Here is a 16,434-nt window from a genome sequence, read left to right on the forward strand (position 1 = left end):
CAGCCCAGCAGCCAAGGGGGTCAGGGCCTGAGCCGTGGGCGGGCCTAGGGCTGCCTATATAAGGCCGAGCCCTGGCAGCTGCGCTTCATTCCCCGTTGGACAGCTCACCGCAGAGGTCGCTCCAGGCTGTGGCTCCACATCCCGAGGACCAGAAGCGGATCTGCTCAGCTGTCTGCAAGGACCGGACCGGCGTTCTAGACCCGGTGGCCCCCTCGCGCCCCGCTATCCCCCCTTTCCCCGCCCCGCTCCCCACGCCGCACGGAGGGTTCGGCCGCTCCGAGTTCGCTGACTCCACACCCCGAGGCCTGTGGTGTGCGAGGACCAGCGCCACAGAACCAGTGGCCCGCTGCTCCGAGGGCCGAGCTCGCTCCAGGCTGTGACTCAACATCCCGAGGCCTGCCTGGCGACCGGGCAGCCAGGGAGGACCGGCGCCCCGAGACTTCACCTCCCGCTGCCCAAGGACATCTCTGCGACCGGCCGACCAGGGACAGCGACGCCTGCCCAGATCTGGTGAGATGGCGGCAGGCTCGACTACGCTGCACGCAGTGGAGAAGCTGCAGGTGCGTCTGGCAACTAAGACGGACCCGAAGAAGCTAGGGAAATATCTGCAGAAACTCTCCGCCTTGCCCGTGACGGCAGACATCCTGGCGGAGACTCGAATCCGAAAGACCGTGAAGGGCCTGCGGAAGCACCAGCACGTGGGCCCCATTGCCAGAGACTTAGCGGCCCGGTGGAAGAAGCTGCTTCTCGTGGACCCAAACACCAGGCCCGGGCCCGACCCACGGGACCGGGAGGAGAGCTCTTCCCGAGAGCGCCTCGGGGAGGCTCTTCGGGACCAAGAAAAGGCCTGGGGCTTCCCGGAAAACGGGACGGCCCCCAGGAGTCGATCTCACAGCCCTGAGCACAGACGGACAGCACGCACAGCACCTACGGGGCTCCGGAGACCTGAGCGAAGCTCCCCCAGCCGCCAGGACGGAGCCCAGAGAAAGCGCCCCAGAAATGCCTCGGCTGATTCCGGCCCCAATCGGGCCCCTCAGTCAGGGCGCGCCGGACCTCTCCCGATGAGCGAGGGCCTGGAGCCCGGGCAGCAAACCCGAAGAGGCCACGCTGACACCGCCCAGGGCCTGCCCCTGCTCGCTGGAGGCTGCCAGGGCCAACCCCAGGACGAAGCGGTTGGGGGCCGCAGAAAGAAGCGCAAATCCTCCCGCCGGGAAGAACGCCCTGTGGGTGCCCAGGGCCGCGGGCAGTCTCCCGCTTCCCTCATGGAGACATCCTCCGGGGCCTGCACCAGAGGGGAATCCCCAAGGCCGTCCTCCCGGGAAAGCCCCAGGGACACAGCGCCCTCTGCTAGCGCCGGGACACGGAAGGAAGGAGGGCGCGCCGGCGGCAGTGGCCAGCGTCTCCCCGCCTGGGCGGTGGCTCCAGACGGCCACCCGGAGAGGCCTAGGCACAGACGCTCGCACAAGAAGAGGCCAGGTCTAGACGGCCCGGACCCACGAAAGGGGACACACGGCCTCTCCCCCGGGGTCAAACAGCAGCTTTCCGGCGAACCAGAGACTCGAGAGGGGAAGCCACGCACTGCTCACTTGGACGCAGTAGCCGTGGGCTCCCTCTCTGACGTGGAGGAGGGAGAGGGGGCTGAGGAATTCCAGCAGCCCGCTCTGTCCTTCGAACAATACCTCACCTACGACCAGCCGCAGAAGAAGGCGAAAAAGACCGCGAAGTCTTCCGGCACCGCTCGTGGAGATCAACGACGGAGAGCAAGCCGTTCCAAGGGCACCGGCGAGTCCCGGGCTTCGCCTCCGAAATTGCCTCCTGTCAAGGAAAGCCACTCCCCGAGGCCACAGGCGGCCGGTGCCGATTCCTCCGGGCGGAAAACCGTGCTCAGCCACGGCTTCTCAGAGCTGTGGGACCTCTCAGAGCCCTGGATGCAGGCCAACTACGATCTGCTCTCCGCCTTTGAGTCCCTGACCGCCCAGACACAGACAGAACCGGCACTCTCCGCACCGACGTTCCAGGAGGAAACCGGTTCCCCTGGACGCAGAAAGAACGCCAAGATGCAGGTGTACTCCGGCTCCAGGCCTGCCCGCCAGCCCGGGTGGCTGACCTTGCGCCAGCAGTGCGTCCGGGCGCTTAGAGACAACCCCGGCGTCCTGGGCCGAGCGGGACGCGTCCCCTCTTGGGTTTTTGAACTTGTCCTGGAGGGGTGTACGCCTGACCAGCTATATCGCAGAGAGAAAAACAATCACGCACTCATTGGACAGACAGACGGACTCTGGAGGATTCACTGCCTCCGGGACTTCAAGGGAGAAAATCCGCAGGAGCACGAGTCTTGGCGGGAGCTGTACCTGCGTCTTCGGCATGCCCGAGAGCAGCGGCTGCGTGTAGTGACGACCAACATCCGGGCTGCACGTGACAACAAGTCCCACGGCCGACGGACGAAGATGATCTGTTTCAACTCGGTGGCCGAGCCGCCTAACGGTGCTCCGAGGAGGCAAGAGAAGTCTGCAGGAGCCGCTGACCCCGAAAATGGCAACATCAACCCAGATCCGCATCCCCCAAAAAGCAGCCGCCCGCCGCCCGCTAGCGAGGGCGGCGGGGCAGGCAGCGGCCTTCCCAGGCGCCCTGAGAAGCGGGCCTACGCCTGCCTGAGCTGGAGCAACGCGCGGGCGACGCCCGAGGCCAAAATCCGGAAACAGGCTGCCAAGAAAGTGGCCCCGCTGATGGCCAAGGCCATTCGAGACTACAAGAGAGCAATCTTACGACGATAAACTCAAGACTCCTCTTACAGATGGAATCGAAGGGGAGGAGGACCAATGCCAAGTCCATGCGGGTTAAGGAACGCAGCTCCCAACGGACACCAGAACCTTTGGCTTGGTGCAAAGCTGCGCTTCTGAATTCTGCAGGTGTCCACGGCTGGCCCTGGGATTTGGCCTCCCATACCCAGCCACTGCCTCCCTGCTGGGAGGACACCTCGGAATCCAGAAGATGTGAACGCTTTCAGATCGATTCCGCTTTGGTGGTTAACTGATCGCTTCCTAAATCATGCCCTAGTTAAAATCATCAACGAGGTAGAGTTCCCTATAGTTTGGTTTTTAAATCATCAGCTAGATAATTCCTTTTTAGACACAAACTCACCAGGCATTAGTTAACACTGACAAATCCCACTACACAAATGGTTTTTTGTTGTTGCTGTTGTTTTGTTTTTTAGCAAAACCTGGCCATGAAACTATAATTGTGAGCCATCCTCCTATGGGAGGCTGAGAAGGGTGGGTGGCTTGAGCCCAGGAGGTGGAGACAAGCCTGGGCGAAACCCCACCTATAGAAGAGGTATCTAAATTAACCAGGTGTGCTGGCACGGCCCCTGGGGCCCCAGCTTCTTGGAGGGCTGAGGTGGCAGGATGGCCTGAGCCCGGGAGGCAGAGGTTCCAGTGACCCTTGATCATTCTACTGCACTCCAGCCTGGGCGACAGAAACAGAGCATGTCTCGGAGGAAACCGCTGTTTCTTTGAAAAATGGAACTGTGGACTGGGCGCAAGGGCTCACGCCTGTAACCCTAGCACTTTGGGAGGCCGGGGTGGGTGGATCACCTGAGGGCAGGAGTTCAAGACCAGCCTAGCCATCACGGTGAAACCCCATCTTTAAAAAATGTCAACAACAACAAGAAGAAGAAGAAGAAAACGAACTGTGGGATTTCATCAAACAGTGGCAATAACCGCTACCTTTGTTAAGTCAGACTACTTTCACTAAGCACCAAAGAGAATCGTTCCCAATCTTTTCACCCAGAACCCCTATGGAAGAATGGCAGAAACTTCATCACTGTAGCTAATTGGCCTCTGAATCAAGAAATCTAAAGCCACCAATCAGAGTTTCTAATTACCATGAGATGACCAGGGTAACATCCTTCAGTTCGGATCACATGAGCTTCTGCCGGCTTTGTTGAGCCTTTAGTTTTCAACTGAGGGCATGAGTTGGCATCATACGGACGGGTAATCGCAGGTCCGTGTGCCAGATACCACCCCACCCTCCCCGACACACACCCTTGAGTAAATCTGATTTCCTTGATGAGATTTCCTGATGCCTACAGTTAGTGAGAAGCCAAGAGACAGACAGAAAGGCCTATCCCACAAAGCAGAACCAAGCAAGGACAGTAAAAGAGATCAAACTCCTGTGCCCCGGGGTGGGGGGGGGAGGGCGGGCAGTAGAGCAGGTGCTGGGAAGCTTCTGGAATCAGGCATCAGAGCAAATGCCAGTGCAAGAGGGAAGGGGCCTTCAAGGCTGAAGAACACGAAGGAAGCCAGGACAGGCAGCCACAGGGGTGCTGCTCCGGGGGGATGACGTCTTTTTTCTGGGGAAAGAAAGACGTGATGCAAGCAGGGACTGTATACAATTCAGGGGAGACTCCCTGAACCACCCCTCCTACCCCGCCCGCCCAGCAAGGGACACACAAGGCCAGTCTCTATTTCTTCACGGCAATACAAGAGCGGGTCTGTGGTGTCCTGCAAAACTTATGAGAGAGCCAAATCTCCTCCTCGTGGCACAAGAGCCACACGTTCTTCCTGGTGGTGGAGTAGCCACTGATCACCCTGCAGCTTCTCCCCGCTCCCACCGAGACATTCCAGTCCCCCGGACTCAAATCCGCTGGCAACAGCCTTCCTTTGTGGAAAATGTTTCCCCTCCCAAAACAGAAAGCAAACAGGATACAAGCAAACACAGCTCAAAACATGAAGAGCTAGCTCAAGCCCCTCACAGCTCACCGATGCGCCCACTGTCACTCTGCTGACAATGGCGTCTGCCCCCACTGAACTCATTCATGACTGCAGAACCTGACTGACAAGCTTTAGCGGGTCACGGCTCCCACCGAGACACGCCCTCTCGAAGAAAGGACTAGATAACAAACCCCACACAAAATATAAACCTAACCCAAATAGAATTCAGCACCCACCTGTGGATCCTACTGTCACATTACCACACTGACAAAAAACAGTTCAATCCTCTGCTGACCTGTCTACAGAATAATCCTCATTCGGAGCGCTCCGCAAGCATTGCCAGCGTTGCACTGGGATCCCCTTGCTGAGGTAGCTGGATGTCGGGAAACTGAGCAAATTTACCTGGTTTTCCTACATATCACGGAGGGTTCATTCTCAGAAAAGGCTTACCACCGGAATCCTCGTCCCCTGATTCTCGGGCTGTTAGGATTTTCTTGCTTCAGAAATACACGCACACGCACAGACACACACACAGACGCACATACACAGAGATGCACACACACACACACACACACACACACACACACACACACAGACGCATACGCACACACAGAGAAAGAGACCAAAAGTCACAGGAGCATTAGAAAATGAGGCGAAATCACCATCCAGAGGAGAAACAATAGCCAGCACCGTAGACACTTCCAGTGGTACTGCTGTCCTTATTCTGACCGAAAGATGAGAGTGGAACTCGGCTGCAGGGACCGTTGTTGCAGCAACGGTCAGACGAAGATGATCTTTTTCAACTCGGTGGCCGAGCCGCCTTATGATGCTCCGAGGAGGCAAGAGAAGTCTGCAGGAGCCGCTGACCCCGAAAATGGCAACATCAACCCAGATCCGCATCCCACAAAAAGCAGCCACCCTCCCTCTAGCCGGGGCGGCGGGGGCGGCGGGGGCGGCGGGGGCGGCGGGGGCGGCAGTGGCCTTCCCAGGCTCCCTGAGAAGGGGGCCTATGCCTGCCTGAGCTGCAGCAATGCGCAGACGACGCCTGAGGCCAAAATCCGGAAACAGGCTGCAAAGAAAGTGGCCCCGCTGATGGCCAAGGCCATTCGAGACTGCAAGAGAGCATTCTTCCGACGATAAACTCAAGACTCCTCTTACAGATGGAATCGAAGGGGAGGAGGACCAATGCCAAGTCAATGCGGGTTAAGGAACGGAACTTCCAACAGACACCACAAACTTCGGCTGGGTGCAAAGTTACGCTTCTGAATTCTGCAGGTGTCCACTGCTGGCCCTGGGATTTGGCCTCCCATACCTAGCCACTGCCTCCCTGCTGGGAGGACACCTCCGAATTCAGAGGATGTGAACACTTTCAGATCCATTCCACTTTGGTGGTTAACTGATCACTTTTTAAATCATGTAAGAGTTAAAATCAACAACGAGGTACAAGATGTAGAATTCCCTGTTTTCTGGTTTGTAAATCATGAACTAGATAATTCCTTTTTAGACACAAACTCACAAGGCATTAGTTAACACTGACAAATCTCACTATATAAATGGTTTGTTGTTGTTGTTGTTGTTGTTTTATTTTGTTTTGTTTTGTTTTTTTGAGGCGGAGTTTCGCTCCTGTTACCCAGGCTGGAGTGCAATGGCACGATCTCGGCTCACCGCAACCTCCGCCTCCTGGGTTCAGGCAATTCTCCTGCCTCAGCCTCCTGAGTAGCTCGGGTTACAGGCACGTGCCACTATGCCCAGCTACTTTTTTTTTTTTTTTGTATTTTTAGTAGAGACGGGGTTTCACCATGTTAACCAGGATGGTCTCGATCTCTTGACCTCGTGATCCACCCGCCTCGGCCTCCCAAAGTGCCGGGATTACAGGCTTGAGCCACCGCGCCCGGCCCCGTTGTTTTGTTTTTAAGCAAAACCTGGGCATGGAACTATAACTGTGAGCCATCCTCCTACGGGAGGCTGAGAAGGGTGGATGGCTTGAGCCCAGGAGGTGGAGACAAGCCTGTGCGAAACCCCATCTAAAGTAAAGGAATCTAAATTAGCCAGGTGTACTTGCACGGGCCCCTGGGGCCCCAGCTTCCTGGAGGGCTGAGGTGGCAGGATGGCCCGAGCCTGGGAGGCAGAGGTTGCAGTGCCCCTTGATCATTCCACTGCACTCCAGCCTGGGCGACAGAAACAGAGCATGTCTCAGAGGAAACTGCTGTTTCTTTGAAAAATGGAACTGTGGGCGGGGCCGAGGGGCTAAGGCCTGTAATCCTAGCACTTTAGGAGGCCGAGGTGGGTGGATCACCTGAGGTCAGCACTTCAAGCCACGGCTACCAAGAGGCGGCAGCCCTGTAGGCAAAGCCACAAGGCACCTGTCAAGAGCAGAGGTCATGGCGACCGTTTTGGGGGATGGGACGCTAGAGGGAGTCTGCTCGTCGACCTTCTGGAAGGCCAAACCGTGATCCCATCAGCTCTCCTTCCTAGTAAGGGAAGCATTGTGAGAAAGTTGGCCAAAGCTTGAGCGGAAAAACATTCCTCAGCACAACGTTCTTCTCCACTCCACGGCACCAACGTTCCCGTGCCTGCCTTTCCTCAAATAAGGGCAGTCGGGCAAGAGTTTCCATGGGAAATCATGAGCGTCCACTTGACAGTTCTCATTTGGCGCCTGCTGACTTATTTCTGTTTCCCAGTCTTAGAAAATCTGAAACGGGCACCACCCAGGTTTCTTCCCTTCATAAGGAAAAAGAGAGGTCACGGAGGTAGCTACATTCCCAGGACCCTGGGGGGATTCAGGAATGGACTAGAGGGCGCGGCAAAGACATCGCTTCCAAAAGCGTCTGGAACTCCATGGGGCCGACGTTGAGGAGTAAAATCTACCTTTTCTCCTTTTCTCTTTTAATCCCACTTTCCTCCGAATGCTGGGAATTCCCCCCCAACCCCCCTTCCCGCACAACGTCCGTTCTAGGTCACGAGTTGCTATCCTGTGTTGGTTCTTCTTTCTCGGATTTCTGTCGCGCTGAGTTGTTACTGTCTATTTTCCTCCCAAGAAGTTTCAGTCTGTGTTTTATGGAATCCACAGATGCGGAACCTGCGAACATGGAGGGCCAACGATGGAACCCAAGAAGGATGTGTTGAGGCTCATCCCCCCTCGAGGGCACAGCAGTCCACCTGGCGTGGACCCTCCCGATTGGCTGCATGGTACTGACGGAATGAATTCCTACGGGGGCTGGGCAGCCCAGCAGCCAAGGGGGTCAGGGCCTGAGCCGTGGGCGGGCCTAGGGCTGCCTATATAAGGCCGAGCCCTGGCAGCTGCGCTTCATTCCCCGTTGGACAGCTCACCGCAGAGGTCGCTCCAGGCTGTGGCTCCACATCCCGAGGACCAGAAGCGGATCTGCTCAGCTGTCTGCAAGGACCGGACCGGCGTTCTAGACCCGGTGGCCCCCTCGCGCCCCGCTATCCCCCCTTTCCCCGCCCCGCTCCCCACGCCGCACGGAGGGTTCGGCCGCTCCGAGTTCGCTGACTCCACACCCCGAGGCCTGTGGTGTGCGAGGACCAGCGCCACAGAACCAGTGGCCCACTGCTCCGAGGGCCGAGCTCGCTCCAGGCTGTGACTCAACATCCCGAGGCCTGCCTGGCGACCGGGCAGCCAGGGAGGACCGGCGCCCCGAGACTTCACCTCCCGCTGCCCAAGGACATCTCTGCGACCGGCCGACCAGGGACAGCGACGCCTGCCCAGATCTGGTGAGATGGCGGCAGGCTCGACTACGCTGCACGCAGTGGAGAAGCTGCAGGTGCGTCTGGCAACTAAGACGGACCCGAAGAAGCTAGGGAAATATCTGCAGAAACTCTCCGCCTTGCCCGTGACGGCAGACATCCTGGCGGAGACTCGAATCCGAAAGACCGTGAAGGGCCTGCGGAAGCACCAGCACGTGGGCCCCATTGCCAGAGACTTAGCGGCCCGGTGGAAGAAGCTGCTTCTCGTGGACCCAAACACCAGGCCCGGGCCCGACCCACGGGACCGGGAGGAGAGCTCTTCCCGAGAGCGCCTCGGGGAGGCTCTTCGGGACCAAGAAAAGGCCTGGGGCTTCCCGGAAAACGGGACGGCCCCCAGGAGTCGATCTCACAGCCCTGAGCACAGACGGACAGCACGCACAGCACCTACGGGGCTCCGGAGACCTGAGCGAAGCTCCCCCAGCCGCCAGGACGGAGCCCAGAGAAAGCGCCCCAGAAATGCCTCGGCTGATTCCGGCCCCAATCGGGCCCCTCAGTCAGGGCGCGCCGGACCTCTCCCGATGAGCGAGGGCCTGGAGCCCGGGCAGCAAACCCGAAGAGGCCACGCTGACACCGCCCAGGGCCTGCCCCTGCTCGCTGGAGGCTGCCAGGGCCAACCCCAGGACGAAGCGGTTGGGGGCCGCAGAAAGAAGCGCAAATCCTCCCGCCGGGAAGAACGCCCTGTGGGTGCCCAGGGCCGCGGGCAGTCTCCCGCTTCCCTCATGGAGACATCCTCCGGGGCCTGCACCAGAGGGGAATCCCCAAGGCCGTCCTCCCGGGAAAGCCCCAGGGACACAGCGCCCTCTGCTAGCGCCGGGACACGGAAGGAAGGAGGGCGCGCCGGCGGCAGTGGCCAGCGTCTCCCCGCCTGGGCGGTGGCTCCAGACGGCCACCCGGAGAGGCCTAGGCACAGACGCTCGCACAAGAAGAGGCCAGGTCTAGACGGCCCGGACCCACGAAAGGGGACACACGGCCTCTCCCCCGGGGTCAAACAGCAGCTTTCCGGCGAACCAGAGACTCGAGAGGGGAAGCCACGCACTGCTCACTTGGACGCAGTAGCCGTGGGCTCCCTCTCTGACGTGGAGGAGGGAGAGGGGGCTGAGGAATTCCAGCAGCCCGCTCTGTCCTTCGAACAATACCTCACCTACGACCAGCCGCAGAAGAAGGCGAAAAAGACCGCGAAGTCTTCCGGCACCGCTCGTGGAGATCAACGACGGAGAGCAAGCCGTTCCAAGGGCACCGGCGAGTCCCGGGCTTCGCCTCCGAAATTGCCTCCTGTCAAGGAAAGCCACTCCCCGAGGCCACAGGCGGCCGGTGCCGATTCCTCCGGGCGGAAAACCGTGCTCAGCCACGGCTTCTCAGAGCTGTGGGACCTCTCAGAGCCCTGGATGCAGGCCAACTACGATCTGCTCTCCGCCTTTGAGTCCCTGACCGCCCAGACACAGACAGAACCGGCACTCTCCGCACCGACGTTCCAGGAGGAAACCGGTTCCCCTGGACGCAGAAAGAACGCCAAGATGCAGGTGTACTCCGGCTCCAGGCCTGCCCGCCAGCCCGGGTGGCTGACCTTGCGCCAGCAGTGCGTCCGGGCGCTTAGAGACAACCCCGGCGTCCTGGGCCGAGCGGGACGCGTCCCCTCTTGGGTTTTTGAACTTGTCCTGGAGGGGTGTACGCCTGACCAGCTATATCGCAGAGAGAAAAACAATCACGCACTCATTGGACAGACAGACGGACTCTGGAGGATTCACTGCCTCCGGGACTTCAAGGGAGAAAATCCGCAGGAGCACGAGTCTTGGCGGGAGCTGTACCTGCGTCTTCGGCATGCCCGAGAGCAGCGGCTGCGTGTAGTGACGACCAACATCCGGGCTGCACGTGACAACAAGCCCCACGGCCGACGGACGAAGATGATCTGTTTCAACTCGGTGGCCGAGCCGCCTAACGGTGCTCCGAGGAGGCAAGAGAAGTCTGCAGGAGCCGCTGACCCCGAAAATGGCAACATCAACCCAGATCCGCATCCCCCAAAAAGCAGCCGCCCGCCGCCCGCTAGCGAGGGCGGCGGGGCAGGCAGCGGCCTTCCCAGGCGCCCTGAGAAGCGGGCCTACGCCTGCCTGAGCTGGAGCAACGCGCGGGCGACGCCCGAGGCCAAAATCCGGAAACAGGCTGCCAAGAAAGTGGCCCCGCTGATGGCCAAGGCCATTCGAGACTACAAGAGAGCAATCTTACGACGATAAACTCAAGACTCCTCTTACAGATGGAATCGAAGGGGAGGAGGACCAATGCCAAGTCCATGCGGGTTAAGGAACGCAGCTCCCAACGGACACCAGAACCTTTGGCTTGGTGCAAAGCTGCGCTTCTGAATTCTGCAGGTGTCCACGGCTGGCCCTGGGATTTGGCCTCCCATACCCAGCCACTGCCTCCCTGCTGGGAGGACACCTCGGAATTCAGAAGATGTGAACGCTTTCAGATCGATTCCGCTTTGGTGGTTAACTGATCGCTTCCTAAATCATGCCCTAGTTAAAATCATCAACGAGGTAGAGTTCCCTATAGTTTGGTTTTTAAATCATCAGCTAGATAATTCCTTTTTAGACACAAACTCACAAGTCAGTAGTTAACACTGATAAATCTCAGAACATAAAATTTTTTGTTTGTTTAATTTCCTTTGGGTTTTTGGGAGGTTTTTTGTTTTTTCTAAAATGCAGTTTTGCTCTTGTTGCCCAGGTTGGAGTGCAGTCGCATACTCTCAGCTTACTGCAACCCCTGCCTCTTGGCTTCAAGCAATTGCCCTACCTTAGTTTCTCAAGTATTTGGGATTATAGGTACTTGTCGTCATGCCAGGTTCATTTTTTATTTTTAGTACAGAGGGAGTTTTTTCCATTTTGGTCATTCGGGTCTCGACTTCCCAACCTTGAGATGATGCACAAGCATCCGCCTCCCAATGTGCTCGGATTAGAGTCGTAAGGCACTGAGCCTGCCCCGCTCCCTCCTTTTTTTTTTTTTTTTTTTTAAATAAATGGCTGGGCATGATCCTGCAATCATGAGCAATCTTTCTATGGAGGCCAAAAAGGGCAAATGGCTGGAGCCCAGGATGTGGAGACAAGCCTAGACAAAATGCTAAACCCAGTCTCTACAAAAGATATCCAAATTTTCCCGGAATGGTGGCATAGCCCCTGTGGTCCCAGCTTATTGGACAGCTGTTATGGCAGGATTGCCTAAGCCTGGGAGGCGGAGGTTGCAGTGACCCTTCATCATTCCAGCCTGGGTGACAGACCAGAGCATATCTCAAAGAAAACTACTATTTATTTGAAAAATGAAACTATTGGATTTTATTAACAATTCCAATAACTGGTACAGTCGGTCAATGAAAATAATTTCTCTAACACCAAATAGAATCATTTTCAGTCTTTTCACCCGGAATCTCTATGACATAATAGCGAAAAATTAATCATTTTATTTAAGTTCTGAATCAAGAAGTCTAAAGCTGCCAATCAGAGCTTTTTTTTTTTTTTTTTTTTTTTTTTTTTTGAGACAGAGTTTCACTCTTGTTACCCGGCTGGAGTGCAATGGCGCGATCTCGGCTCACTGCAACCTCCGCCTCCTGGGTTCAGGCAATTCTCCTGCCTCAGCCTCCTTAGTAACTGGGATTACAGGCACGCGCCACCATGCCCAGCTAATTTTTTGTATTTTTAGTAGAGACGGGGTTTCACCATGTTGACCAGGTTGGTCTCGATCTCTCGACCTTGTGATCCACCCGCCTCGGCCTCCCAAAGTGCTGGGATTACAGGCTTGAGCCACCGCGCCCGGCGTTTTTTTTTTTTTTTTTGAGATGGAGTTTGGCTCTTGTTACCCAGGCTGGAGTGCAATGGCTCACTCTCAGCTCGCCGCAACCTCCACCTCCTGAGTTCAGGCAATTCTCCCGCCTCAGCTTCCTGAGTAGCTGGGATATCAGGCACGCGCCACCATGGGGTTTCACCACGTTGACCAGGATGGTCTCGATCTCTTGACCTCGTGATCCACCCGCCTCGGCCTCCCAAAGTGCTGGGATTACAGGCTTCAGCCACCGCACCGGGCCCAGAGTTTCTAATTACCATGAGATGACCAGGTTAACAACCTTGAGTTCAGATCATATGAGCTTCTACAAGCTTTATTAAACCTTTACTTTTTAACAGAGGGCATTTGTTGGCCTCATGCCGGCTGTAATCACAGGTCCATGTGGCAGATATATACACACATGTGCACACACACACGCATACACTCACATAAATACACACACACATACACACGCACACTAAGTAATACGTTCCATGTATAGAAGATAAACACTACAGGGTCCCTGTACTTTTCAGGGGAATAATGTCTCATTTTTATGGGTGTACAATTAGTGAGGGGAGAGAAGCAGATAAAACAGCTGCCCCACAAGGCAGAACCAAGCAAGGTCAATAGAACATATGAAAGTCCTCTGCCCTGGGATTGCAGCAGAACAGGTCCTGGGAACTTTCCTGAAGGAGGCACCTGAGTGGATGCCAGGGCAAGTAGGAAGCGGCCTTCAAGGCTGAAGAACACGAAAGAAGCCAGTATAGGAGTACTGCGAGTATGGAAGACAGGGAGCATTCATTCCAAAGAAAAGGATGTGATCCAATCAGAGACTGTAGAGAACTCAGAAAAGCTTCCCCTAGTAAGGGCTAGAGACTATACTGGTCTCTTTCTTCACAGCAATTTCAGAGAAAATCTGAGGTGGCCTGCAAAACTGACAAGAGAGCAGAATATCCTCCTTATGGCAGAGGAGCCACACGTCTTCCTGGAGGTGGAGTAGACACTGATCTCCCTGCAGCTTGTCCCCACTCCCACTGGGACATTCCAGTCCTTTGGAATCAAATCCATTGGCAACAGCCTTTCTTCCTTGAAAAGGTTTCCCCTTCCAAAATGGAAAACAAACATGATACAAGCAAACACAACTCAAAACACAAAGAGACAATCGAAGCCAGCTCAAGCCCCTCATAGCTCACCTATGCCCCCACTGTCACTCTGTTGAAAACGGCGTCTGCCCCTACTGAAGTCATTCATGACTGCAGAGCGCGACAAGCTTTAGCAGATCACTGCTCCCACAGCGACATTCCCTCTCAAAGAAAGAAAAAAACCCACACAAACTACAAACCTACCCCAAATACAATTCAGCATCAACCCGAAATCCTACTATAACATTACCACAATGAGGTGGTAATGAGGAAAATGTTTTCTCTCCCAAAATGTAAAACAAAAAAAGACACAAGTAAGCACAACTGAAAACACAAAGAGACAATCAGAGCAATGTTTTGTCTTTCATCGCTCACCTATGCCCCCGTTGTCAAGCTTCTTAAAACCAGCTTCAAATCAAGCTGCTTTAAATAATATCTGCTCCATCTGATTACTGCGGAATGCAACATTTACCAGATAATGACTCCCTCTACATCCCTCCCTCTCCAAAAAAGAGTAAACAAACACTACACAAACTACAAATTTTTTCCAATAGAATTCAGCGTGAATCTAAGGGATCCTACTCTAAGATTACTTTACTAACCCAGGATAGTTTGATCCTTTTCCAATTTATTTACAAAATAATTCTCATTCTGACAGTTCTGGAAGTATTATCAATATTCTATTTGATTCCTTTTTTTCAGGCATTTGAAGTCTTGAAACAGAGCAAATTTATCTATTTTTCTACACACCACTGAGGAATAATTGTCAGAAATATCTTACAATCAGAATTTTTATTTTCTGATATTCAGGCTATTATAAATTTTTCCTTCAGATAATACAGTGGGCAAAACAGCTAAAAAGATGAAATGTCATACCAAAATTAAAAAGCAATCAAAACCACCATTCACATGTAAGTACTTGTGCCATCACACTAACAGTCTAAACTGCTGAAGACAAAGAATACATAAACTTACTTAGTTTGCCCAAAGTATAGGCAGTTTTAATGTGCCAAATAAATATTAAAATAGTGGAAAATATTTCCATGGGAGCATACAACTATAGTCAACTATTCTCTGGCAAAGAGTGCTTCCAAAATGTGCAGCCAAACTCCAGCCCTAGCCCACCCTCATGTCAACAGCTTCTGCTCTGCTCAGGTTGGCTTCAGAGCTGCAGGGATGTTGGAGACACCTGCTCAAGGTAGGCCAATGAGCCCTGAGGGTCGTTGGCTGGCTTTTTGTGCCACACACTGATGTCCTCCAACACCTGCTGCCAATGACTCTACTTGGGCAAGTGCTTTCCGACTAGTGTGCCTTTCCGCTGTAATTTATTTCTTAGTTTTGAGACATCCTCTGTGATAACTTGTTATGGTTTCTGGACAGATAATTGCATCTTTTTTGTAAAAAAAAAAAAGAATATTATGCAGGCTAGGCACCGTGGCTCACGCCTGTAACCCCAGCACTTTGGGAGGCCAAGGCTGGTGGATCACCTGAGGTCAGGAGTTCAAGACCAGCCTGCCCAACATGGTGAAACCCCATCTCTACTAAAAATGCAAAAATTAGCCAGACCTGGTGGTGCACGCCTGTAATCCCAGCTACTCTGAGGTGGGAGAATTGTTTGAACCTGGGAGGCAGAAGCTTCAGTGAACCAAGACTGCACCATGGCACTCCAGCCTGGGTGACAGAATGAGACTGTGTCTCAAAAAAAAAAAAAAAAAAAAAAAAAAATATATATATATATATATATATATGTATACACACACATATATATTTTTTTATATACACACACATGTATATATATATACACATGTATACACACACATATATATTTTGATACTTATGTGTGTGTGTATATATATATATATATATATATATATATATATATATCATTGTATCCAGAAGTTTCTGGATATTTTAAGACAGACAGAATATGTGTGTGTGTGTGTGTGTATGTGTGTGTGTGTGGGTTATGCCTGTCTTAAAATATCCAGAAACTTCTGGATACAATGATCAACACCAGGTTGGGCTTGGTGGCTGATGCCTGTAATCCCAGCACTTGGGTGATGCCTGTAATCCCAGCTAATGTGGGTGGATTGTTGAGCCTCGAAGTTTGAGACCAACCTGGGAAATATGGCGAAACTCTGTCTCTACCAAAAATACAAAAAAATTAGCCAGGTGTGGTGGGGCATGCACTTGCGCTCCTAGATACTTTGGGCACTGAGGTGGGAGGATCACTTGAGCCCAGGAAGTCTAGGCTGTGGTGATCTGAGATCACGCCACTGCAATTCAGCCTGGGTGACAAAGTGAGACCCTGTCTCAAAAACAAATACATACATTTAAAAAATTAAACAAAATTTAAAATGAGCAACACCAGCTGGAATTTCTTCCTGATTGGTTCCATTGACATAGTCTTGACTCACCAGAGAAGCAAAGCAAGCCTCAAAAGATGACTCCAACTTATCCACCAAAGTCCTTTAAGAAGGCCTTGGAGTTCTCGTAGCTGCCTGAAGAAGCAAAGCCTGGCCTGAGGCCAGGCAGGGGTAGTGGGAGCCCCAGTGGTTGTTAAGACACTGGCTGGTCAAGGTGACTCACACTTGTAAGCCTAGCACTTTGGGAGGCCAAGGCAGGTTGATGGCCGGAGGTCAGGAATTTGAGACAGCCTTGCCAACATAGTGAAACCTCGACTCTACTAAAAATACAGAAAATAGCTGGGCATGCTGGTGGGTGCCTGTAATCCAAGCTACTTGGGAGGCTGAGACAGGAGAATCACTTGAACCTGGGAGGCAGAGGTTGCAGTGAGCAGAGACCATGCCATTGCACTCCAGCCTGGGCAACAGAGCAAGACTCCCTCTCAAACACACACACACACACACACACACACACACACACACACACACACTGTGTTATTGGCATAGGGAGTAAACAAATATACCAGAGAAAGAGAAGTAAGGGTCCAGAAACAGTCCCACATATATGTGAACAAAAAACAACGTGGACATCTTTCCAATATGCAT

At 53.9% G+C, this 16,434-nt stretch overlaps 3 protein-coding genes across 10 annotated transcripts in view; 2 read left to right on the forward strand and 1 right to left on the reverse strand.

Moving 5' to 3' along the window:
- KATNAL2 (katanin catalytic subunit A1 like 2) overlaps positions 1-16,434 on the reverse strand; it is a 183,822-nt gene that overhangs the window by 148,281 nt on the left and 19,107 nt on the right. The gene's annotated exons all lie outside the window — the stretch shown is intronic.
- On the forward strand, positions 516-2,771 carry LOC141580990 (elongin-A3-like). Its single transcript, XM_074384304.1, has 3 exons — positions 516-1,223; positions 1,788-2,620; positions 2,660-2,771. The coding sequence occupies exons 1-3, from the start codon at positions 516-518 to the stop codon at positions 2,769-2,771; spliced, it is 1,653 nt and encodes a 550-aa protein (XP_074240405.1).
- LOC141580991 (elongin-A3-like) lies at positions 8,447-10,702 on the forward strand. Its single transcript, XM_074384305.1, has 3 exons — positions 8,447-9,154; positions 9,719-10,551; positions 10,591-10,702. Exons 1-3 carry the CDS (start codon positions 8,447-8,449, stop codon positions 10,700-10,702), a joined length of 1,653 nt encoding a protein of 550 aa, XP_074240406.1.

The sequence above is a fragment of the Saimiri boliviensis genome, chromosome 13 (genome assembly GCF_048565385.1).
Source record: "Saimiri boliviensis isolate mSaiBol1 chromosome 13, mSaiBol1.pri, whole genome shotgun sequence".
Taxonomy (NCBI): Eukaryota; Metazoa; Chordata; class Mammalia; order Primates; family Cebidae; genus Saimiri; species Saimiri boliviensis.